At 46.9% G+C, this 26,341-nt stretch overlaps 2 protein-coding genes across 9 annotated transcripts in view; both read left to right on the plus strand.

Annotated features, from left to right (window-relative positions):
* LOC110515111 (tyrosine-protein phosphatase non-receptor type 12) overlaps window positions 1-12,842 on the plus strand; it is a 104,494-nt gene extending 91,652 nt beyond the window's left edge. For 4 of the 8 annotated variants that reach the window (XM_090228723.1, XM_090228725.1, XM_090228720.1 and 1 more), the window contains exons 14-18: window positions 2,334-2,405; window positions 5,726-5,808; window positions 7,983-8,019; window positions 10,484-10,597; window positions 10,960-12,842. In XM_090228723.1, the coding sequence (XP_090084849.1) occupies window positions 2,334-2,405; window positions 5,726-5,808; window positions 7,983-8,019; window positions 10,484-10,597; window positions 10,960-11,021 (368 nt within the window). In that variant the 3' untranslated portion in view covers window positions 11,022-12,842. The remainder of the gene's footprint in view (window positions 1-2,333; window positions 2,406-5,725; window positions 5,809-7,982; window positions 8,020-10,483; window positions 10,598-10,959) is intronic. The other 4 variants (XR_016493785.1, XR_016493786.1, XM_090228722.1 and 1 more) reach the window with 2 other exon arrangements.
* Window positions 12,843-17,894: 5,052 nt separating this feature from the next.
* The window catches only part of LOC149970075 (lysine-specific demethylase RSBN1L-like), an 87,536-nt gene continuing 79,089 nt past the window's right edge, over window positions 17,895-26,341 (plus strand). Inside the window, exon 1 of the mRNA XM_090228664.1 lies at window positions 17,895-22,482. Coding sequence (XP_090084790.1) covers window positions 21,759-22,482 — 724 coding nt within the window. The 5' untranslated portion in view covers window positions 17,895-21,758. The remainder of the gene's footprint in view (window positions 22,483-26,341) is intronic.

Genomic DNA, 26,341 nt, shown 5'->3' on the forward strand with positions numbered 1-26,341 from the left:
GGTGGGGTTATGTTGAGAGGGGTAATGTAACTCTTAGGTGGGGTTATGTTGAGGGGTAATGTAAGACTTGTCAGTCTGTTATTGGATGATTTGTTGACTGTGTGAAATGTTCTGAGTGTGAGATGAGTAAACATCTGATCATGTGTGTCTACGGGTGCTGCTGTTCATGTCTCTGCGCTCATGTGGCATGTGGTGCTTTCTGCCAATCCGTGCTTGGCGGGGGAGGTGTGTCTGCCTGCATGTCAGCCCATTGGAAGTGGGCCATTAGCGGTGCTCTGTGGGCCAAAGCATGGATTAATCTAACATCTGTCTGTGGTGCAAACAGGGCTGGTGTTCTGCTGGCCTCCGGCTGCCCCACGACTGAGCTGGTTCTCAATGTAGGTTATATCCCAAACGGCTCCCTATATAGTGAACTACCTTTGACACAAGGGTGCCTTTTGGGACACAGACTGTAATGTAGACTGTAATGTAGGAGAGATGTTGCTAGGCCTCAACAGGGTGTTTCAGACAGGAGAGATGTTGCTTGACCTCAACAGGCTGTTTCAGACAGGAGAGATGTTGCTGGGCCTCAACAGGGTGTTTCAGACAGATGTTGCTAGGCCTCAACAGGGTGTTTCAGACAGGAGAGATGTTGCTAGGCCTCAACAGGGTGTTTCAGACAGGATAGATGTTGCTAGGCCTCAACAGGGTGTTTCAGACAGGAGAGATGTTGCTAGGCCTCAACAGGGCGTTTCAGACAGGAGAGATGTTGCTAGGCCTCAACAGGGCATTTCAGACAGGAGAGATGTTGCTAGGCCTCAACAGGGCGTTTCAGACAGGAGAGATGTTGCTAGGCCTCAACAGGGCATTTCAGACAGGAGAGATGTTGCTAGGCCTCAACAGGGCGTTTCAGACAGGAGAGATGTTGCTTGACCTCAACAGGGCGTTTCAGACAGGAGAGATGTTGCTTGACCTCAACAGGGCGTTTCAGACAGGAGAGATGTTGCTAGGCCTCAACAGGGCGTTTCAGACAGGAGAGATGTTGCTAGGCCTCAACAGGGCGTTTCAGACAGGAGAGATGTTGCTAGGCCTCAACAGGGCGTTTCAGACAGGAGAGATGTTGCTAGGCCTCAACAGGGCGTTTCAGACAGGAGAGATGTTGCTAGGCCTCAACAGGGCGTTTCAGACAGGAGAGGAGACTAGACACGCTAGAATAGCCATTTGAGCATCCGTGCATAATCGCAGACTTCTAGACAGGAAATAAAGTGGGTTATGGATGCACAAATGGCTCTGCTAGCAGGCGAGTGGTGTGGATAACCTGAAGCTAAGCTCAACCGACTACAGCTCAATAATGTGTTTTAATAATGAACAATGTCTCCTGGAACCTTTTTCTGCTTGTGTTTCCCTCTGCCCTTTGTCAGAGTAGTGTTAGGCTGGGTCTGAGTGAGGAAGAAAACAGTGTCTGGGAGGATAGTTGATGTGGAAAGACTCCTCAGTGGAGATGGAAGGATGGAGATAGTGGGGAAGGGATGGAGAGGAGAGTGCTGTGAGCATGTGAGATGTCAGGCTTGGATGAGTTGAGGCAGACTGAGCAGGCAGTTTGTGTGTGTGTGTGTGTGTGTGTGTGTGTGTGTGTGTGTGGCCAAGCACCAGGAGATGTTTCAGTGGGCCCTGGAAAGGTGGGTGGCTGGGATGGATTTGTGTGGGGGGGGAACAGTGCATGTGTACCAACCAACCGTGTGCACGGGTGTAAAGCCTCCTATACTGCCACGCTACACACAATAGCCTGACAATCACTTAACTGCCCAGAGATGGGATTTTGATCAAAGGCAGCTGATGGGAATCGAGCGATATCCTAATCATGATCTCAAAATCACCTGATCTCTGATTGTATGATCTCTTCGCTTGTGATTGAAACAGCTGTGATTTGATGGGAATGATTGAATGGTTTGGTGTTGATTCTGGCTCTGCTTGGCTTTGTGGCGTGTTGTCTTGGGGTGGTTATGGCTCTGAATCTGGGAGGATGTATTCTGAGCTTGTCTCTCTGGCTGCATCTGAAATGGTACCTTTGTCTTTACACTGCACTACTTCACCTAGGGCTCTGGCTAAAAGTAGTGCACTACTTCACCTAGGGCTCTGGCTAAAAGTAGTGCACTACTTCACCTAGGGCTCTGGCTAAAAGTAGTGCACTACTTCACCTAGGGCTCTGGCTAAAAGTAGTGCACTTAATCATTAGAAATAGGGCACCATTTCAGATGTACCTGTTTCTCGCTGTCGTTTGATTGTTGATTGGCCGTCAATTTGACCTTTGACCCCTGGTAATAACCCCTGCTGTACTCTGACCTCTGACCCAGACAGTGACCAGAGTGAAGATTCCCCTCCCCCTCTACCTGAGAGAACCCCAGAGTCCTTCATTTTGGCCACAGGTGTGTTTTAACGGTCCCAGTCTTGGTCTCATACATCAGGAATGGTGAGCTGTAGTAAGATGTCTGGCATCATGAGACGACAGACAAGGGAGGGTCTGCAATTTCCAACATCCTGGAGAGCCAATGTGTTGCAGGCTTTTGTTCCATCCCAACTGTAAGTTAACACATCTGATTTAAAATGATCAACTAATCATAGTCTCCTATTTAAATTGTGAAAAGGGGAATTGAGTGTTTTAGACCTGGGCTGGAATAAAAACCTGCACCTTCGGGCATTCTTCAGCCCTCCAGGACTGGCTCCACCCCTTGGTCTGCCCGCTGTCTTCTGCTGCAGTGTGGTGGCTTGACACAAGAGGGCGCCAGAAACAACTCTGCAGACCTTGAACATGGATAGTTTTGCCGCCTTCTCAGTCATCTCAGCTTCAGAACTTCCAGATGACTTTTGTTATGACTGTTGTTGATGAGAGAGCATGGAAATGAAATGACCAGATTTTTAGTTAAGTCAACTCTGATTCTCTGCAGTATATATATCCAGTCTGGAAGCCAGACACCACCATATGAAGGGGGGGGGGCTCCTCGAGTGGCTCCTCGAGTGGCTCCTCGAGTGGCTCCTCGAGTGGCTCCTCGAGTGGCTCCTCGAGTGGCTCAGCGGTCTAAGGCACTGCATCTCAGTGCTAGAGGCGTCACTACAGACCCTGGTTCGATTCCAGGCTGTATCACAACCGGCCGTGATTGGGAGTCCCATCGGGCGGCGCACAATTTGCCCAGCGTCATCCGGGTTAGGGTTTGGCCGGGTTAGGGTTTGGCCGGGTTAGGGTTTGGCCGGGTTAGGGTTTGGCCGGATTAGGGTTTGGCCGGGTTAGGGTTTGGCCGGGTTAGGGTTTGGCCGGGTTAGGGTTTGGCCGGGTTAGGGTTTGGCCAGGGTAAATAAGAATTTGCTCTTAACGGACCTGCCTAGTTAAATTAAAATAAAAAAGCCTTGAGGTTGCCCAAATCAACTCCTTAGTGTTCCAACTCCTTAGTGTTCCAACTCCTTAGGGTTCCAACTCCTTAGTGTTCCAACTCCTTAGTGTTCCAACTCCTTAGTGTTCCAACTCCTTAGTGTTACAACGTCACACCAACTCCTTAGTGTTACAACGTCACACCAACTCCTTAGTGTTCCAACTCCTTAGTGTTCCAACTCCTTAGTGTTCCAACTCCTTAGTGTTCCAACTCCTTAGTGTTACAACGTCACACCAACTCCTTAGTGTTACAACGTCACACCAACTCCTTAGTGTTACAACGTCACACCAACTCCTTAGTGTTACAACTCCTTAGTGTTACAACGTCACACCAACTCCTTAGTGTTACGTCACACCAACTCCTTAGTGTTACAACTCCTTAGTGTTACAACGTCACACCAACTCCTTAGTGTTACAACTCCTTAGTGTTACAACGTCACACCAACTCCTTAGTGTTACATCATCACACCACTCAACTTCTATTAGGGACGTACATAGGGCCAGGAGGTTTTCCTCACCATGTGACTAGACCAGGAAGTACTTCAGGCCCCAGGTCTAGTCTACAAGTACAACTAGGGCCCTGAGTTTTAACAGATCAGCTCAGATGGTCTGAAAAACTCCTGGTCCTACGTCGGATATCCCCAGCAGCAGTACCTGACTGAAATTGATACTAGGCCCAATGCCTAATGATGTCATTAGGCCCAAGGGCAGACGTTGCAGGACCGCCAGATAATTAATTCTAGAGATCATTACAAGCAGAGTCCAACTGCGTCCAGCTCTGAGGGGTTAATGCTTATGGATGTTTCTCCAGCTACAACTTGTCATCATAGCTGCGTTATCGTTACCACAGGCAGCAGGGCTACTGACTGGTTCTCAATGCAAGTTTGTTTTTGTTTGTTGATGATAATGCAGTGTCACAATTGCCAAGGTGGCACAAATATTGTTCATCAAATTAGCTTCTGAGTTGGTTAAGGATCTTTTTGTGCCAGCAGGGCTATGTCAAATAACCCCGCTCCGCTCAAACCAGAGTCCCACCCCTCACTGGCCGCTAATGGTTCCTCTCTGAATCCCCCTCCTCGTTCAACTGTAATGAACCCCTTGCCTGCAGGGCAGCCTCAGCCCTCTGCTGCTGTGAAGGGAGGGAGGATGAATGGATGGAGCGAGACAGGGATGGAGGGCAGCCTCAGACCTGTGCTGCTGTGAAGGGAGGGAGGATGAATGGATGGAGTGAGACAGGGATGGAGGGCAGCCTCAGCCCTGTGCTGCTGTGAAGGGAGGGAGGATGAATGGATGGAGTGAGACAGGGATGGAGGGCAGCCTCAGCCCTGTGCTGCTGTGAAGGGAGGGAGGATGAATGGATGGAGCGAGACAGGGATGCAGGGCAGCCTCAGACCTGTGCTGCTGTGAAGGGAGGGAGGATGAATGGATGGAGTGAGACAGGGATGGAGGGCAGCCTCAGCCCTCTGCTGCTGTGAAGGGAGGGAGGATGAATGGATGGAGTGAGACAGGGATGGAGGGCAGCCTCAGACCTGTGCTGCTGTGAAGGGAGGGAGGATGAATGGATGGAGTGAGACAGGGATGGAGGGCAGCCTCAGACCTGTGCTGCTGTGAAGGGAGGGAGGATGAATGGATGGAGTGAGACAGGGATGGAGGGCAGCCTCAGACCTGTGCTGCTGTGAAGGGAGGGAGGATGAATGGATGGAGCGAGACAGGGATGGAGGGCAGCCTCAGACCTGTGCTGCTGTGAAGGGAGGGAGGATGAGTGGATGGAGCGAGACAGGGATGGAGGGCAGAGTTAACGTTCTCTGGAATGAACATGCTCTCATTAGATTGTGTGTTCATGACATTTATCAAATGAGAGTTTATTAGTCACATGCACACGGTCCAGTGAAACTCTTCCGCTCCAAACTCCAGCATGCAGGTCAACGTTAATATAACAATAAAATAAAAAGATCACAAGACAGCATATATACGTTTACAACTAGTCTTAAACACACAATGAAGACAGGAAGGGCAGGGTCAACCATTAAGAGCTGAGGAGACAGACGGGGGTTGGTCGACGGAACAGTCGTATTTGGAGCTTAAATGACCTCCAGCATGTAAGAACAGCTACAATGGAATGAATGAGGAAGTCAGTGGTACATAAAGGCTGTTGAAAAGAGACGTCTCGTGGCCAGACATGACAGACATGCTCTTGTGTCCGCAGCCTAGAAGACTGGCACTTTGAGGCTCCCAAATATATAGAGCTACGATGTCTCTCTATGGAAGTCTCTCTCTCTCTCTTGTCTTTTACTTTCTCTCTCGCTCTCTGTCCATCTCCAGACCCATCAGAGTTGAAGGCACCAGGACCATCAGACTGGAGTATCTCAGAGAACCAGTCAGGAAAAGGAGCAGGTTTTCCTCAGGTGAACACCATTCTCACCAGCTTTATAGAAACAAACCTCTAGACATCTGTTCTCCAGTCCTGCTTCTGGGGACCCATGGGGTGTGCAGGGTTTAGTTCCAGCCCCGTACTAGCAGACCTGATTCAAGTCATTAAGGGCTTGATGATGGATTGAGGTGTGTTGGTTCTAGACAGGAACAACTGCTTTAGGCTGCTTTATATGTTCCGTTGAGGTACGCCCTCCGTCTCTCTCCTCCTCCATCATCTCTTCTTCTGCCCTGTTACTAATCTGTGTCCTCCGTCTCTCCTCCATCATCATCTCTTCTTCAGCCCTGTTATTAATCTGTGTCCTCCATCTCTCTCCTCCATCATCTCTTCTTCAGCCCTGTTATTAATCTGTGTCCTCCGTCTCTCCTCCATCATCTCTTCTTCAGCCCTGTTATTAATCTGTGCCCTCCGTCTCTCCTCCATCATCATCTCTTCTTCTGCCCTGTTATTAATCTGTGTCCTCCGTCTCTCCTCCATCATCATCTCTTCTTCTGCCCTGTTATTAATCTGTGTCCTCCGTCTCTCCTCCATCATCATCTCTTCTTCTGCCCTGTTATTAATCTGTGTCCTCCGTCTCTCCTCCATCTCTTCTTCAGCCCTGTTATTAATCTGTGTCCTCCGTCTCTCCTCCATCTCTTCTTCAGCCCTGTTATTAATCTGTGTCCTCCGTCTCTCCTCCATCTCTTCTTCAGCCCTGTTATTAATCTGTGTCCTCCGTCTCTCCTCCATCTCTTCTTCAGCCCTGTTATTAATCTGTGTCCTCCGTCTCTCCTCCATCATCTCTTCTTCAGCCCTGTTATTAATCTGTGTCCTCCGTCTCTCCTCCATCTCTTCTTCAGCCCTGTTATTAATCTGTGTCCTCCGTCTCTCCTCCATCATCTCTTCTTCAGCCCTGTTATTAATCTGTGTCCTCCGTCTCTCCTCCATCATCTCTTCTTCAGCCCTGTTATTAATCTGTGTCCTCCGTCTCTCCCCCATCATCTCTTCTTCAGCCCTGTTATTAATCTGTGTCCTCCATCTCTCCTCCATCATCTCTTCTTCAGCCCTGTTATTAATCTGTGTCCTCCGTCTCTCCTCCATCAACATCTCTTCTTCAGCCCTGTTATTAATCTGTCCTCCGTCTCTCCTCCATCATCTCTTCTTCAGCCCTGTTATTAATCTGTGCCCTCGTCTCTCCTCCATCATCTCTTCTTCAGCCCTGTTATTAATCTGTGTCCTCCATCTCTCCTCCATCATCTCTTCTTCAGCCCTGTTATTAATCTGTGTCCTCCATCTCTCCCCATCATCTCTTCTTCAGCCCTGTTATTAATCGGTGTCCTCCTTCTCTCCTCCATCTCTTCTTCAGCCCTGTTATTAATCTGTGTCCTCAGTCTCTCCTCCATCATCATCTCTTCTTCTGCCCTGTTATTAATCTGTGTCCTCCGTCTCTCCTCCATCTCTTCTTCAGCCCTGTTATTAATCTGTGTCCTCCGTCTCTCCTCCAGCTCTTCTTCAGCCCTGTTATTAATCTGTGTCCTCCGTCTCTCCTCCATCATCTCTTCTTCTGCCCTGTTATTAATCTGTGTCCTCCGTCTCTCCTCCATCATCTCTTCTTCAGCCCTGTTATTAATCTGTGTCCTCCGTCTCTCCTCCATCATCTCTTCTTCAGCCCTGTTATTAATCTGTGTCCTCCGTCTCTCCCCCATCATCTCTTCTTCAGCCCTGTTATTAATCTGTGTCCTCCGTCTCTCCCCCATCATCTCTTCTTCAGCCCTGTTATTAATCTGTGTCCTCCGTCTCTCCTCCATCATCTCTTCTTCAGCCCTGTTATTAATCTGTGTCCTCCGTCTCTCCCCCATCATCTCTTCTTCAGCCCTGTTATTAATCTGTGTCCTCCGTCTCTCCCCCATCATCTCTTCTTCAGCCCTGTTATTAATCTTTGTCCTCCGTCTCTCCTCCATCATCTCTTCTTCAGCCCTGTTATTAATCTGTTTCCTCCGTCTCTCCTCCATCATCTCTTCTTAAGCCCTGTTATTAATCTGTGTCCTCCGTCTCTCCTCCATCATCATCTCTTCTTCAGCCCTGTTATTAATCTGTGTCCTCCGTCTCTCCTCCATCATCTCTTCTTCAGCCCTGTTATTAATCTGTGTCCTCCGTCTCTCTCCACAGGAGCAGAGGAGTACACAGGCACAGATAGCAGAGAGAGGTAGGTGGCTCATCTCTTCAGTGTTTAGGCTAAATGATTGGCTGCCCATGCTGCCTCTGATGGCTTGGGGGGGGGGGGGGGGGGTCTCATTACCCAACATAAACCCTAGGATGCATCCCAAATGGAACCCTATTCCCTATACAGTGCATGGGCCCTGGTCCAAAGTAGTGCACTATGAAGGGGATAGAGTACCATTTGGGCCTCAGTCAGTCTCAGATGTGGTTTTGTCCCTCCCTCTCAGATGGGTGATTAGGAGAGCACAGGGGTTTGGCTGTAAAACATCACTCTGTTCTGATGTTCAGATGGGTGATTAGGAGAGAGCAGGGGTTTGGCTGTAAAACATCACCCTGTTCTGATGTTCAGATGGGTGATTAGGAGAGAGCAGGGGTTTGGCTGTAAAACATCACTCTGGTCTGATGTTCAGATGGGTGATTAGGAGAGAGCAGGGGTTTGGCTGTAAAACATCACTCTGTTCTGATGTTCAGATGGGTGATTAGGAGAGAGCAGGGGTTTGGCTGTAAAACATCACTCTGTTCTGATGTTCAGATGGGTGATTAGGAGAGAGCAGGGGTTTGGCTGTAAAACATCACCCTGTTCTGATGTTCAGATGGGTGATTAGGAGAGAGCAGGGGTTTGGCTGTAAAACATCACTCTGTTCTGATGTTCAGATGGGTGATTAGGAGAGAGCAGGGGTTTGGCTGTAAAACATCACTTTGTTCTGATGTTCAGATGGGTGATTAGGAGAGAGCAGGGGTTTGGCTGTAAAACATTACTCTGTTCTGATGTTCAGATGGGTGATTAGGAGAGAGCAGGGGTTTGGCTGTAAAACATTACTCTGTTCTACACAGATCTCCATGAAAATTAATCATTGATGTCATTAAATGATCTAAAAGGTCTGGTCTGGAGTTCTGTCTGGTCTGGAGTTCTGTCTGGTCTGGAGTTCTGTCTGGTCTGGAGTTCTGTCTGGTCTGGAGTTCTGTCTGGTCTGGAGTTCTGTCTGGTCTGGAGTTCTGTCTGGTCTGGAGTTCTGTCTGGTCTGGAGTTCTGTCTGGTCTGGAGTTCTGTCTGGTCTGGAGTTCTGTCTGGTCTGGAGTTCTGTCTGGTCTGGAGTTCTGTCTGGTCTGGAGATCTGTCTGGTCTGGAGATCTGTCTGGTCTGGAGATCTGTCTGGTCTGGAGATCTGTCTGGTCTGGAAGGAGTTTTGTCTGTCTGTCTGGTCTGGAAGGAGTTTTGTCTGGTCTGGAAGGAGTTTTGTCTGGTCTGGAAGGAGTTTTGTCTGGTCTGGAAGGAGTTTTGTCTGGTCTGGAAGGAGTTTTGTCTGGTCTGGAAGGAGTTTTGTCTGGTCTGGAAGGAGTTTTGTCTGGTCTGGAAGGAGTTTTGTCTGGTCTGGAAGGAGTTTTGTCTGGTCTGGAAGGAGTTTTGTCTGGTCTGGAAGGAGTTTTGTCTGGTCTGGAAGGAGTTTTGTCTGGTCTGGAAGGAGTTTTGTCTGGTCTGGAAGGAGTTTTTTGTCTGGTCTGGAAGGAGTTTTGTCTGTCTGGTCTGGAAGGAGTTTTGTCTGTCTGGTCTGGAAGGAGTTTTGTCTGTCTGGTCTGGAAGGAGTTTTGTCTGTCTGGTCTGGAAGGAGTTTTGTCTGTCTGGTCTGGAAGGAGTTTTGTCTGTCTGGTCTGGAAGGAGTTTTGTCTGTCTGGTCTGGAAGGAGTTTTGTCTGTCTGGTCTGGAAGGAGTTTTGTCTGTCTGGTCTGGAAGGAGTTTTGTCTGTCTGTCTGGTCTGGAAGGAGTTTTGTCTGTCTGTCTGGTCTGGAAGGAGTTTTGTCTGTCTGTCTGGTCTGGAAGGAGTTTTGTCTGTCTGTCTGGTCTGGAAGGAGTTTTGTCTGTCTGTCTGGTCTGGAAGGAGTTTTGTCTGTCTGTCTGGTCTGGAAGGAGTTTTGTCTGTCTGTCTGGTCTGGAAGGAGTTTTGTCTGTCTGTCTGGTCTGGAGTTTTGTCTGTCTGTCTGGTCTGGAGTTTTGTCTGTCTGTCTGGTCTGGAGTTTTGTCTGTCTGTCTGGTCTGGAGTTTTGTCTGTCTGTCTGGTCTGGAGTTTTGTCTGTCTGTCTGGTCTGGAGTTTTGTCTGTCTGTCTGGTCTGGAGTTTTGTCTGTCTGTCTGGTCTGGAGTTCTGTCTGGTCTGAAGTTCTGTCTGGTCTGGAAGGAGTTTTGTCAGGTCTGGAGTCGGGAGCAGAGAGGCAGTCTGTCTGCGTAACCTAATTACCAATGTAGTATTCATCTGACACTTCTCCAAGCTTATCTTTTAGCCTGCTTGGTTTTATTAGGTTTCCTAGTTAGTCTGCTGGAGGTGTACACTGTTCCACAAATGACCCTGAAATGATAAGACTGTAGGCATTTATTAAAGGAACAGCTGTGTGTGTGTGCTACGGTGTGTGTTACTGCGTGACAGAGAAACCTGACACTGTGTGTGTTTGTCCTAGAACCGTCAGGAGAGAGGAGTAAGAAGATTTCAGATGCAGCAGGAGTGGAAACATCACCTGCCAACACCACAGTAGCAGACAGCACAGCAGAGAGCAAGGCTTCCTCAGAGATGGGTGAGTGAGAGGAGGAGGAGGAGAAGGAGGGAAAGTGATAGTAAATATGGTCATGTTGTGTCTATAGTTGTTTACTATAACTAGGGCCCTGAGTTGTTCCTGACCAGGAAAACGCTGGTTTCTAGTCATAACATATAACCACAACCAAGAACCTGAGTTGTTCCTGACCAGGAAAACGCTGGTTTCTAGTCATAACATATAACCACAACCAAGAACCTGAGTTGTTCCTGACCAGGAAAACGCTGGTTTCTAGTCATAACATATAACCACAACCAAGAAGCAGATTGTTTCCTGGTCAGGTGACGTGGGCCTGAAACTCCCAAACGCTTTAATCACAACACTGTTCTTCTCTTGTCTTCCAGGATACGGTAACCGCTGCACACAACCCAAAGGCCCCAGGGACCCCCCTACACAGTGGACATGATCATGGCTTCTACCTATAGCCCCCTTCACTGCCCTCCTCCACCCTCCAAATCCTCCTTGATCTTCACTTTGTCTCTTACAAGGGCCACTGTGTATGAAGGAGATGACTGGGTGCTGTCCCATCCTTGGACACTGACACCTTTTCCTAACTAATAGGGCAGATGTGAAATGGCACCCTATTCCCTATATAGTGCACTGTGTATTTGGCCAGAGTCTTGTAGGTAACAGGGTGCCATTTGAGACCAAGCCTAAAACACAATCTGCAAAGCAATTTAGATAATCTACCCAGGATGCAACGGTACATCTTTCTGCTGTACTTGTGCCAGTTGCCAGGGCCTGTCTGTGTGCTGGTGCTATTAAGTGTTTCCCGAATGGGACTCCATTCCCTATATAGTGCACTACTTTTGACCAGGGACCATAGGGCTCTGGTCAAAAGTAGTGCACTACTTAGGGAATAGTGTGTCATTTGGGATGTACAATTATCTTATCTCCTTCTCTGCTGGGACCATACAAACCTGCCTTATTCCCTTTTGGGGGCAAATCCTAACTTCCACTTAAGTTGAATTTTCACTTAGTCATGAAGATGTGAATGGGAGAGAATTTGTCTTAAGTGCAAGTGAGGATTTGACTCTTAGTCCGAAACAATCCGTCACATTGGATCCCGATTCATCTTTTGGTTTAGTTTTCTATTCCAGAAAAATACTTGACTTTCTTATCTTCTGTACTTTTAGACTTATTAAGACATTACAGAAGAAGACGTGTATCACTAGGGACAGAGGACTACTGTTATATTATTTTGATTAATTTTTTTTGTGCTAACTTCTCGATAGCTATATATGCATTGTTTTCTACATGTACAGGGCAACTAGGTATATAATATTTAATGTGCTCTCTCTAAATATTCGTATTAACAGAAGATGTAACTAGTCTGTCCATGACACCCCTCCCTCTCCCCAATGTTCCTCCTACTGTAAATGTTTTGCCCTCTTGTTCTAGCAAATATTGCAGGGTTTTGTTCTAATGACGTGTAAAGGTTTTGAATCAGCTGGACCTGGCATAGCGCCGTCCTCTTGCTGAGATGGCAAACGGGCTCAAGATTGTGTAATAATAATCGCTCTTTTTGTAAATTCTATTCTAAAGGATATTTTTGTATATGCTGTTTCTCCTCTCTTCAGTTTCTGCCCTACTACAACAGGGACAGTCCACTCCAGTCCGGGAGGACTGCAAGTCTCCTGGGTCGCTTTCTCTCGCGCTCCTTCTAATCAGACTAATTAAAACCCGGTGATGACATCGCCAGATGATTAGACTCTCTGGCCAATCAGAGACATGATTCAATCAATCAATGGACTAAACCAGGAGTACTTTGGCGCTCCAGGCCTGGAGTTGAATTCCCTTGGACCCTAACTGCTACCACTGGTATTTGTTTTGGAGCCCGCCTGTGCCTTTCGGAGAGTGCTGCCCCCCCCCCCCCCCCCTTCTCCCATCATCAGCAGCAGCAGCTACAGCACGTGTAGCGACATGCTCAGCCGTGTTGGTTGGTCCACTCCTCTTGGAGACTGCTTGCATCCCAAATGGCACCATATTCCCTATATAGTCCACTACTTTTGAACAGACCAGACTCTGGTCAAAAGTAGTGCACTATGTAGGGAATAGGGCCCTATGGGGGCTCTGGTTAAAAGTAGTGCACTATATAGGGAACATGGTGCCTTTTTGGGTCACAGACCCTCTCTGACACCCCTCCTCCTCCCACACAACACAGACCTGTTTGTATGTTGCAGAAATCAATGGACCCGTCAGTAAAGACTAAAGACATCAAGTAGAACATGCTTCCTTGTTTTCCTACACTGTTTTTAAAGTCTCTAGAGGGGCTGGGGGAGTAGCGCTGGGGCTTCCTGTGTGTGTGTGGGGATTCTCTCTCTCTGTGGGTATGTGGATTCTCTCTCTCTCTGTGTGTGGGGATTCTCTCTCTCTCTCTGTGTGTGGGGATTCTCTCTCTCTCTGTGTGTGGGGATTCTCTCTCTCTCTGTGTGTGGGGATTCTCTCTCTCTCTGTGTGTGGGGATTCTCTCTCTCTCTGTGTGTGGGGATTCTCTCTCTCTCTGTGTGTGGGGATTCTCTCTCTCTCTATGTGGGTATGTGGATTCTCTCTCTCTCTGTGGGTATGTGGATTCTCTCTCTCTCTCTCTGTGTGTGTGGATTCTCTCTCTCTGTGGGTGTGGGGATTTTCTCTCTCTCTGTGGGTGGGTGTGTGTGGGGGGGGGAATTCTGTGTGTGTGTTGTTAAACTCCCTGCCCCCGGGGGGAGGGGAGGTGGATGAGGACGTGGAGTCCTCCTCCCTAGTGATCAAACATGAGCTTTATGATCGACTGAGACCATAAAGAACAAACCACACAAACACATATAGGCCTAGTGTATGTGAGACTGACTGCAACCCAGAGGAATGAGAGATACCGTGTGTGGGGGGGAATTCTCTGTGTGTGTGTGTGTGTGTGTGATCATGCTGTAGGTGTCCAGAGGGATGAGTACATTTACTAACTTGGGACTTGGCAGGAAGTGAGCTCAGCTAGAGTTCTCCATCAACCTGGGGTTTTACACACACACCACACACACACACACACACGGTTCCATATAAGGTCCACTTCCACCTGGGTTTTATCCTTCATCTGTTCTAATGTGACACATTTTCTCACTGTAGGTTGGCACATATGATGCATGACACACACTTCAATTGGACGGGTTTAGTATGTTTTCAATGAAATGAGTTCCCACTCACCTGGGGGTTTCCACCGCATGTTTGACACACTTCCTCCCTGTGACTGCAGGAGGAGTTATTGATGAGGCTTGTCATACTGACAGCGACACACACTTCCTCCCTGTGACTGCAGGAGGAGTTATTGATGAGGCTTGTCACACTGACACACACTTCCTCCCTGTGACTACAGGTGGAGGAGTTATTGATGAGGCTTGTCATACTGACACACACTTCCTCCCTGTGACTACAGGTGGAGGAGTTATTGATGAGGCTTGTCACACTGACACACACTTCCTCCCTGTGACTGCAGGAGGAGTTATTGATGAGGCTTGTCACACTGACACACACTTCCTCCCTGTGACTGCAGGAGGAGTTATTGATGAGGCTTGTCATACTGACACACACTTCCTCCCTGTGACTGCAGGAGGAGTTATTGATGAGGCTTGTCACACTGACACACACTTCCTCCCTGTGACTACAGGTGGATGAGTTATTGATGAGGCTTGTCACACTGACACAGACACACACTTCCTCCCTGTGACTACAGGTGGAGGAGTTATTGATGAGGCTTGTCACACTGACACACACTTCCTCCCTGTGACTACAGGTGGAGTTATTAATGAGGCTTGTCACACAGACACCAACATACACTTCCTCCCTGTGACTGACACACACTTCCTCCCTGTGACTACAGGTGGAGTTATTAATGAGGCTTGTCATACAGACACACATTTCCTCCCTGTGACTGACACACACTTCCTCCCTGTGACTACAGGTGGATGAGTTATTGATGAGGCTTGTCATACTGACACCGACACACACTTCCTCCCTGTGACTACAGGTGGATGAGTTATTGATGAGGCTTGTCATACTGACACCGACACACACTTCCTCCCTGTGACTACAGGAGGAGTTATTGATGAGGCTTGTCATACTGACACCGACACACACTTCCTCCCTGTGACTACAGGAGGAGTTATTGATGAGGCTTGTCATACTGACACCGACACACACTTCCTCCCTGTGACTACAGGTGGATGAGTTATTGATGAGGCTTGTCATACTGACACCGACACACACTTCCTCCCTGTGACTACAGGTGGATGAGTTATTGATGAGGCTTGTCATACTGACACCGACACACACTTCCTCCCTGTGACTACAGGTGGATGAGTTATTGATGAGGCTTGTCATACTGACACCGACACACACTTCCTCCCTGTGACTACAGGTGGATGAGTTATTGATGAGGCTTGTCACACTGACACCGACACACACTTCCTCCCTGTGACTACAGGTGGAGGAGTTATTGATGAGGCTTGTCATACTGACACCGACACACACTTCCTCCCTGTGACTACAGGTGGATGAGTTATTGATGAGGCTTGTCATACTGACACCGACACACACTTCCTCCCTGTGACTACAGGTGGATGAGTTATTGATGAGGCTTGTCATACTGACACCGACACACACTTCCTCCCTGTGACTACAGGAGGAGTTATTGATGAGGCTTGTCATACTGACACCGACACACACTTCCTCCCTGTGACTACAGGAGGAGTTATTGATGAGGCTTGTCATACTGACACCGACACACACTTCCTCCCTGTGACTACAGGTGGATGAGTTATTGATGAGGCTTGTCATACTGACACCGACACACACTTCCTCCCTGTGACTACAGGTGGATGAGTTATTGATGAGGCTTGTCATACTGACACCGACACACACTTCCTCCCTGTGACTACAGGTGGATGAGTTATTGATGAGGCTTGTCATACTGACACCGACACACACTTCCTCCCTGTGACTACAGGTGGATGAGTTATTGATGAGGCTTGTCACACTGACACCGACACACACTTCCTCCCTGTGACTACAGGTGGATGAGTTATTGATGAGGCTTGTCATACTGACACCGACACACACTTCCTCCCTGTGACTACAGGTGGATGAGTTATTGATGAGGCTTGTCATACTGACACCGACACACACTTCCTCCCTGTGACTACAGGTGGATGAGTTATTGATGAGGCTTGTCATACTGACACCGACACACACTTCCTCCCTGTGACTACAGGTGGATGAGTTATTGATGAGGCTTGTCATACTGACACCGACACACACTTCCTCCCTGTGACTACAGGTGGATGAGTTATTGATGAGGCTTGTCATACTGACACCGACACACACTTCCTCCCTGTGACTACAGGTGGATGAGTTATTGATGAGGCTTGTCATACTGACACACACTTCCTCCCTGTGACTACAGGTGGAGGAGTTATTGATGAGGCTTGTCATACCGACACACACTTCCTCCCTGTGACTACAGGTGGAGGAGTTATTGATGAGGCTTGTCATACCGACACACACTTCCTCCCTGTGACTACAGGTGGAGGAGTTATTGATGAGGCTTGTCATACCGACACACACTTCCTCCCTGTGACTACAGGTGGAGGAGTTATTGATGAGGCTTGTCATACTGACACCGACACACACTTCCTCCCTGTGACTACAGGTGGAGGAGTTATTGATGAGGCTTGTCATACCGACACACACTTCCTCCCTGTGACTACAGGTGGAGGAGTTATTGATGAGGCTTGTCATACCGACACACACTTCCTCCCTGTGACTACAGGTGGAGGAGTTATTGATGAGGCTTGTCATACTGACACACACTTCCTCCCTGTGACTACAGGTGGATGAGTTATTGATGAGGCTTGTCATACTGACACCGACACACACTTCCTCCCTGTGACTACAGGTGGATGAGTTATTGATGAGGCTTGTCATACTGACACCGACACACACTTCCTCCCTGTGACTACAGGTGGATGAGTTATTGATGAGGCTTGTCATACTGACACCGACACACACTTCCTCCCTGTGACTACAGGTGGATGAGTTATTGATGAGGCTTGTCATACTGACACACACTTCCTCCCTGTGACTACAGGTGGATGAGTTATTGATGAGGCTTGTCATACTGACACACACTTCCTCCCTGTGACTACAGGTGGATGAGTTATTGATGAGGCTTGTCATACTGACACACACTTCCTCCCTGTGACTACAGGTGGAGGAGTTATTGATGAGGCTTGTCATACTGACACACACTTCCTCCCTGTGACTACAGGTGGATGAGTTATTGATGAGGCTTGTCATACTGACACACACTTCCTCCCTGTGACTACAGGTGGATGAGTTATTGATGAGGCTTGTCATACTGACACCGACACACACTTCCTCCCTGTGACTACAGGTGGATGAGTTATTGATGAGGCTTGTCATACTGACACCGACACACACTTCCTCCCTGTGACTACAGGTGGATGAGTTATTGATGAGGCTTGTCATACTGACACCGACACACACTTCCTCCCTGTGACTACAGGTGGATGAGTTATTGATGAGGCTTGTCATACTGACACCGACACACACTTCCTCCCTGTGACTACAGGTGGATGAGTTATTGATGAGGCTTGTCATACTGACACCGACACACACTTCCTCCCTGTGACTACAGGTGGATGAGTTATTGATGAGGCTTGTCATACTGACACACACTTCCTCCCTGTGACTACAGGTGGATGAGTTATTGATGAGGCTTGTCATACTGACACACACTTCCTCCCTGTGACTACAGGTGGATGAGTTATTGATGAGGCTTGTCATACTGACACCGACACACACTTCCTCCCTGTGACTACAGGTGGATGAGTTATTGATGAGGCTTGTCATACCGACACACACTTCCTCCCTGTGACTACAGGTGGATGAGTTATTGATGAGGCTTGTCATACTGACACACACTTCCTCCCTGTGACTACAGGTGGATGAGTTATTGATGAGGCTTGTCATACTGACACACACTTCCTCCCTGTGACTACAGGTGGATGAGTTATTGATGAGGCTTGTCATACTGACACCGACACACACTTCCTCCCTGTGACTACAGGTGGATGAGTTATTGATGAGGCTTGTCATACTGACACACACTTCCTCCCTGTGACTACAGGTGGATGAGTTATTGATGAGGCTTGTCATACTGACACCGACACACACTTCCTCCCTGTGACTACAGGTGGATGAGTTATTGATGAGGCTTGTCATACTGACACTGACACACACTTCCTCCCTGTGACTACAGGTGGATGAGTTATTGATGAGGCTTGTCATACTGACACCGACACACACTTCCTCCCTGTGACTACAGGTGGAGGAGTTATTGATGAGGCTTGTCATACTGACACCGACACACACTTCCTCCCTGTGACTACAGGTGGAGGAGTTATTGATGAGGCTTGTCATACCGACACACACTTCCTCCCTGTGACTACAGGTGGATGAGTTATTGATGAGGCTTGTCATACTGACACCGACACACACTTCCTCCCTGTGACTACAGGTGGAGGAGTTATTGATGAGGCTTGTCATACCGACACACACTTCCTCCCTGTGACTACAGGTGGATGAGTTATTGATGAGGCTTGTCATACTGACACCGACACACACTTCTATGGGGGGCAGGTTTCTGGTATGTTTTGGGCTCACGTGTTCCAATTACATTACCTACACGTTTCATTTCCGAAGCTACTGGTCCCATTGAGGAAGCTACTGGTCCCATTGAGGAAGCTACTGGTCCCATTGAGGAAGCTACTGGTCCCATTGAGGAAGCTACTGGTCCCATTGAGGAAGCTACTGGTCCCATTGAGGAAGCTACTGGTCCCATTGAGGAAGCTACTGGTCCCATTGAGGAAGCTACTGGTCCCATTGAGGAAGCTACTGGTCCCATTGAGGAAGCTACTGGTCCCATTGAGGAAGCTACTGGTCCCATTGAGGAAGCTACTGGTCCCATTGAGGAAGCTACTGGTCCCATTGAGGAAGCTACTGGTCCCATTGAGGAAGCTACTGGTCCCATTGAGGAAGCTCGGTTTAATGAATAAAGATCTACACCTGGGATGAATTGTGTCCTGGCCAACACTCTTCTTCACTCATCTGGCTCAGGTCCTGGACTAGTCTCTCAGATAATTATTGAGAAAGCGGAGCTGTGCATTGATTTATTAATAAGTGTACCTAGTGGTGGTGGTGCATCCTTCAACATGATCTGGTGAGAATAACACAGTTGGGAAGTGCTTTGTGGCTTAATGATACAGACACACACACGGTGTACAGTACAGTATCTTTAGCTACATAGCTAATCAAAATATCCGTTTGCATCTATTGATTAACCTCATCTTGAATACCACCATATAGTGAGCTACATGCAGTAGCCTTGGTTTGTTCCAATACACTTCAGATGACTGGCAGTGGTAGAATGGTCCAAGCAGCTGTTGTATGTAGCCTATGTTGTTCATGGTGTGCCAACTCCTCCCTATTGCTTGGGCAATGAAGATGGATTCCTATTTAATGGCAGAGTAGTGTTTCTGTTTCCAAAGAGAAGACGGATGTTGCAGACATGACTGACCGTAACAGCATCCACTTGTGTCTACTTCAGTGCCTGGTTACCACACAGTCTGTCTGCGCTGCTCCGCTTCAGTTTGAACTCTGGTTCTACAACTCGTATGTCTTAAACAGAACATAAACCGTACAGACATATATTTCACCCTGACATGCTGAACTCAAGGCCGCATATCTCTGTGATCAGGGTATCCTGTGTATATATATATATTGCAATGGACCGATGCAGCGATGTCTTGACTGCCACTGACTGCAATCGCACATGATTTCAGAGAAGCTGATGGGTGAGAAGTGATTCAGAACACGGAGGGCCGGTATTATCTCCGAGTATTCTATTCGTCTGTTTCAATGTTCTATGTTCTATGTTCTCCCGCTCTGTGGTTGAACTGGCGTTGGGTTCACCAGAAAAGGGGATTAATGCAAGGGCATTTTTATTCTGCATCAGTGGCATAGCATGACTTGGTTTACCTTGAAATAATTGCGAAGGGACTTCCTGGCTGGTCTGAGATATTCTATCGTAGGCTGTTTTTAGATTGCTAACGCACGCCACGGACAGATTTAAAGCACAAATGGGATTATGTAATACTAGTGCGTGGCTTGCTGTTCTGGACTGTCATCTCTCACTATCTGTTTGTTGCTCTGAGGGGCAAGGGGGAGGACTTGTACTGTTTTCAGAATGAGTATTGAGCAAACGCTCTGGTTTCCTGTCAACTCATGAGAAAATAAATGGCCTCAGCAAACCTGCATGGGGCTGGTTAAGGTCATCTATGATTGACCATGTAACCATGGTGAAAACCTGGTTACATGGTAACCATCCAATAAGGTCACTGAACACGACCTCTCAAAGTAGGCATTTCACACATTAGTAGATACTTTAAAACATTGTAATGACGATGTAGTATGACCATGAATGGCTTCATGATGCGCACATGTCCTTGATCGTCCAGTAAGGTCACTGAACAACATTCTATCCGTGTATACTTCGTAACATTGTAATGGCATGTAGCATTGGGGCCATCTGGGTCTCTTTTAACATATGTTTTATAATCACAAAGACTAACCTGGATAAATCAAGGTAAAACATTTTTTTACTCATAATTTGCTCTGAGAGCACTTACAGAGAAATACTCAACAATGAACACATCCAGAGAGAATCGTCAAACAGCAATTTTCCTCCCTCTCTGTGAACAGTTGGCACCTGTAAACGGCAGACTGCAGGTGAGCTTGTGTCGTGGCCAGCAGCACTAAATAGACCCTCAATCATCACCTGGAGTTTGTCAATACATAAAAGCATTTATAAACCCCCACATTACAGCATTCACACAGAGACAGCTGGTGGTTGTGCACAGTAGCTTACTAAAACGGTATCTGTGGCTGTAACAGATGGGATTTTATTGTAATGGAAAAATGCAGTCAGATCTCCCTTAGGAGAGGGGTCTTCTGACCTCAATGGGACTTCAACTGTTAAATAAAAGACTGTCTGAGCAGAAGGTAAGGTTGTTCCGAGCCCAAGTTGCAGGTTTATCCGACCCAAGGATGTACTGTTTTATATCTTTGATCTCATTGGAAGTCCACCTCAGTGAATAGGTCTGGCTAGGCCTATAGGAGCACGTCTTTCTGTCTCAGTGAGTGCACCACTAGACAGCCACTCCTGTCCCCCCATCTCTCTCTCCACATGAGTGCACCAGTGAGAAGTGTGTCAGCCAAAGCTAAGCCCCAGGGCCAGCCAGGGTTGAAGTGGTGCTCTGCTCTCTCTCTCTCTCTGCCCAGGCCATTTGCCATCCACCCAGGCTGGGTCACACACATACACAACCTTATTGGCCCAACACTCTTAACCCTGGCCCGGCCCGGCCCAACGCTCTTAACCCTGGCCCAACGCTCTTAACCCTGGACCAACGCTCTGAACCCTGGACCAACGCTCTGAACCCTGGCCCAACGCTCTGAACCCTGGCCCAACGCTCTGAACCCTGGCCCAACGCTCTGAACCCTGGCCCAACGCTATGAACCCTGGCCCAACGCTATGAACCCTGGCCCAACGCTCTGAACCCTGGCCCAACGCTCTGAACCCTGGCCCAACGCTCTGAACCCTGGCCCAACGCTCTGAACCCTGGCCCAACGCTCTGAACCCTGGCCCAACGCTCTGAACCCTGGCCCAACGCTCTGAAACCTGGCCCAACGCTCTTAACCCTGGCCCACCTGCCGCAGGTCAAAGGACCAGATGGTCACACGATGTCGGAAGGATCAAGCGCAAGTACCAGAACACTTTCCTTGTACATTGCACAAAACTTGGCACATTGATTGTGAAAGCCTAATGGGCTATTAATTTATTAAACTGAACCTCAGTTTTAATATATTTATTAATAGATTTTAGAGGAGCCTATAATATATTTATTTTTGGTATTAAATCAGACACTAATAAAGGGGTCCCTATAAACAGATGTAAATAAATGACCTTAGGTTAGCTAATGTTGTAATGTTATGAAGCGTAATGTCATAATGTGTTGTAAATAATGAGAAGGGCTTTATGTATCCTCTACACAGAGTTAAGAGTGTTCTGCGGACTGTTTCCCGCGTAATGTGTCCCATTTCTCCTCGCACCAATCATTATACTCCAGACACCACCTCCAACCTGGCCTGCCTGTCAGTTAGTCACCAGACTCCGCCCCTCTATGCCTGCCTAGCACAAACAGCGGTCGGGAGAGTAAATACAGAGAGCCCCAAGATGGCGGAGTCACTGAGCTTCATTCACTTTGGTGCAGCGACCAAAAGCCCGCTCGCCAAATCTAAAGAACCGAAACTAGCGTCGGACACCCGGCCGCAGTCTTCCCGGGACATTCACCCGCCGCCGCCCAAGCGAGTCCGAAACGACGAGAAGAGCCTTAAACCTAAGAAACTAAATGGGGAAGGAGGTGCAGGGGGAGGTGGCGGCGCAGTGGAGAAGCAGCACCAGAAGCAGAGTTCAGGCAACCCGACAACATGGAGCTTCAGCCCCGTCAAGGCGAGCAGCAACCCCTCGGCGCCCCTCCAGCCTCCCATTCACACAGTGTTCAAGCAGAGCGCTTTCCTCGCCTCCCATACCAAACCACCATCCAAAAAGCCCAAGGAAAAACGAGAGAAAGAGAAGGATTTCAAGGAAAAGAAGAAAGATAAACCAATCCATGGTACTCCTGGAAATATTAGCAGCAGTCTGAGTAACGTCACTACTGTAATGAAGAAGGAGAACGGGGAGATGAAGTTGTTGCTAAAAGGTATTATATATGAATGCGCAATTTTCCACACTAAACGGCTGGCTGTATATAACGTTACATGAATAGAACGTGTTACTGCATGTTATTGTCCATAGAAAGACAACGTCAGTGTCCATTAACCACTTAGCTTTTCAGTGCTAGTGGCTGTCGCTCTTCAGGACTATGAAGCATGTGGGGCCGACAGTGTGCGCTGTGCAGTATGACAATGTGTCCAGTCCAGAACTGCGTCTGTTATCGCGTCTTATTCCAAATAGTTTTGGTGTTATTTTGGAAAGGACCGTTTACATTTCCAATTCTAGCCACGATTGTACACATAAGGACATTTTTTTTTACGGTGAAATTAAAAAAAAAAATTGTCTGAGTTTCGCTGTTGTTCTCGCTTGGTTGGCTAATGGCTGCGGATTTACCCGCTCTTGAACCTGCATAGAAAATGCCCGTTCGAACGTTACAAAGTATCGAGCGTTCTTCTGAAAACTGCTACATAGCGTTCCACCGATGTCAGGCCACGGTTGGAAACATTATTGCACATTTTACAAACACGCGTTTTTAGTTCAATTCAAACGGGAAATACAATTGATCAACCAGAGCGGAACAAATTGACGTGGTTGTATAAACAAACAACTGTAAGATCAGCATTACGCTCTGGGAGAACGTTAGAGACGTGTTGGCGAAACATTGACCGATCGTTAGGCCTACACATAAGTGGGGTTTTAATTGTAACGGGTGGTTTTAAGACAGTGTTCAAATGACGGTTTATTAAACCATCGGCAGCCATCCACTGTTGTTTTTGTATCACCACCACGCCCCCCAAATAACACCAGAGCAGCGAGCGAGGCAGTGGAGTCAGGGAACAGCTATCTCTACCTCTGAATATTATTACATGCGTGCTGCCACTGTCAACCACATTAATAGATCTGTCTCAAACTGTCGTTCTAACACACAGGATGTTAATTCATACCGTTTAGTTTGGATCCAATCTTTTAGGACTAATTCATTTCTTACATTTTACCAATGTGGGAGAAATGAAGACTGGGTATTATAAAACGGACCCCCCCTCCCTCCCTCCCTCCCCAGGGCATTAGAGGGACCTTGTGACAGATACTTAAAACGGGATCAAATATATATTCCAGCGTTCTAGTTCGATGTATAACAGGATTGGCCTAAAAGTTGGCCTAAAAAAATATACATTCAAGTTTATATTCCTATCTATTCTACCGCAATTTAAAGTGCAAAATAACATTTATAATTCTATGTATTTCAAGGTAATTTAAAGTTTAAAATACCATTCTATTCCAAGTTCACCTGGAGTTCATTCTCAGTAATTAAATAGCAGGCCTTCTGCATTGCTGTTGGATTCCAAGTTCAGGCTGGTGTTGGCTCCATTGAGATAAGCAGGTGTGAGCTGGTAGGACAGAAGGCTGTTGAGAGGGAGAGATGTGAAAGCTGGAGGACTTGAACTCAAGTCAAGCAAAGAGAGAGAGAGAGACGGGCTATTCCAGGGTAAGAGTGTTGCTTAGACACATTTTAAAGTGAAAAATCTGGATGTCAAGCACAAATCAATGATGTCAAATTTAAACAAATCATTCACCTCTATGCACAAGGACTACATTTAACAACGTCCATGGAACATTTCACAAGAACACATTTACTTGAACAACAGGGCAGATGCAAAGTTTGATAACAGAATGATGGTTTGCTGTTGGTGCCGTCATTCTGTTACCAAACAGTACATCTGCATTGCTTGCTGTTTTGAGTTTCAGGCTGGGTTTCTGTATTGCACTTTGTGACATCGGCTGATTGTAAAAAGGGCTTCATAAATACATTTGCTTTTATCTGACCTGTTCTCTCACACACATCCAACACGTCTTTGGCAGGTAGAGCACCAACACTTGTAGTAATTCCTATGACCCTGGTGGAATGTCCCGAATGTTGATAGTCTATTTATTGAATTTCTGAATGTTATATAATATCAATGGTTTTAGGTGCTGTTTTAGGCTGATAAAATCCCCAGTAGGGAGTCATATTTTAGGTGCTGTTTTAGGCTGATAAAATCCCCAGTAGGGAGTCATATTTTAGGTGCTGTTTTAGGCTGATAAAATCCCCAGTAGGGAGTCATATTTTAGGTGCTGTTTTAGGCTGATAAAATCCCCAGTAGGGAGTCATATTTTAGGTGCTGTTTTAGGCTGATAAAATCCCCAGTAGGGAGTCATATTTTAGGTGCTGTTTTAGGCTGATAAAATCCCCAGTAGGGAGTCATATTTTAGGTGCTGTTTTAGGCTGATAAAATCCCCAGTAGGGAGTAATATTTTAGGTGCTGTTTTAGGCTGATAAAATCCCCAGTAGGGAGTCATATTTTAGGTGCTGTTTTAGGCTGATAAAATCCCCAGTAGGGAGTCATATTTTAGGTGCTGTTTTAGGCTGATAAAATCCCCAGTAGGGAGTCATATTTTAGGTGCTGTTTTAGGCTGATAAAATCCCCAGTAGGGAGTCATATTTTAGGTGCTGTTTTAGGCTGATAAAATCCCCAGTAGGGAGTCATATTTTAGGTGCTGTTTTAGGCTGATAAAATCCCCAGTAGGGAGTCATATTTTAGGTGCTGTTTTAGGCTGATAAAATCCCCAGTAGGGAGTCATATTTTAGGTGCTGTTTTAGGCTGATAAAATCCCCAGTAGGGAGTAATATTTTAGGTGCTGTTTTAGGCTGATAAAATCCTGAGTAGGGAGTCATATTTTAGGTGCTGTTTTAGGCTGATAAAATCCCCAGTAGGGAGTCATATTTTAGGTGCTGTTTTAGGCTGATAAAATCCCCAGTAGGGAGTCATATTTTAGGTGCTGTTTTAGGCTGATAAAATCCCCAGTAGGGAGTCATATTTTAGATGCTGTTTTAGGCTGATAAAATCCCCAGTAGGGAGTAATGAGTCACTTATTATTTTATATGAATGAGTAACAAGTTATTGAACAATCGGAAGTCTCATGCTGTGCAATACTGTTACTTCTCCCTTTTGGCTGCAAAACATTTAGGCCCAACGTTTGAATTTGTAGCTTGCACACATTCCAGGGGTGTGACACGGTGTCAGATTGAAGGGTTTGTACTGGAAGACCTTAGTAAACATGCCCTGTGTTTACATGTCTTCTACCGCCGGTTGACCCTCCCCTTGTATTATTTGTATTTCTTTTACTGACATTCTTGCACTGGACTCATATATATATATATATATATATATATATATATATATATATATATATATATATATATATATATATATATATATATATATATATATATATATATATATATATATATATATATATACACACACACACGCATATTAACACCACACACACACACGCATATTAACACCACACACACACACACGCATATTAACACCACACACACACACACGCATATTAACACCACACACACTCACACGCATATTACCACCACACACACTCACACGCATATTAACACCACACACACTCAAACAGACACACTTTCACACCAGGGTCACATTATTTTTCTCTGCGTTGTTGGGAAAGTGCTCATAGGTAAGCATTTCACTGTAAGGTCTACTACACCTGTTGTATTCAGCATTTCACTGTAAGGTCTACTACACCTGTTGTATTCAGCAGTTCACTGTGAGGTCTACTACACCTGTTGTATTCAGCAGTTCACTGTGAGGTCTACTACACCTGTTGTATTCAGCAGTTCACTGTGAGGTCTACTACACCTGTTGTATTCAGCATTTCACTGTAAGGTCTACTACACCTGTTGTATTCAGCATTTCACTGTAAGGTCTACTACACCTGTTGTATTCAGCATTTCACTGTGAGGTCTACTACACCTGTTGTATTCAGCAGTT

Source organism: Oncorhynchus mykiss, unplaced genomic scaffold (genome assembly GCF_057628025.1).
Source record: "Oncorhynchus mykiss isolate SJ-2025 unplaced genomic scaffold, ASM5762802v1 scaffold96, whole genome shotgun sequence".
Classification (NCBI taxonomy): Eukaryota; Metazoa; Chordata; class Actinopteri; order Salmoniformes; family Salmonidae; genus Oncorhynchus; species Oncorhynchus mykiss.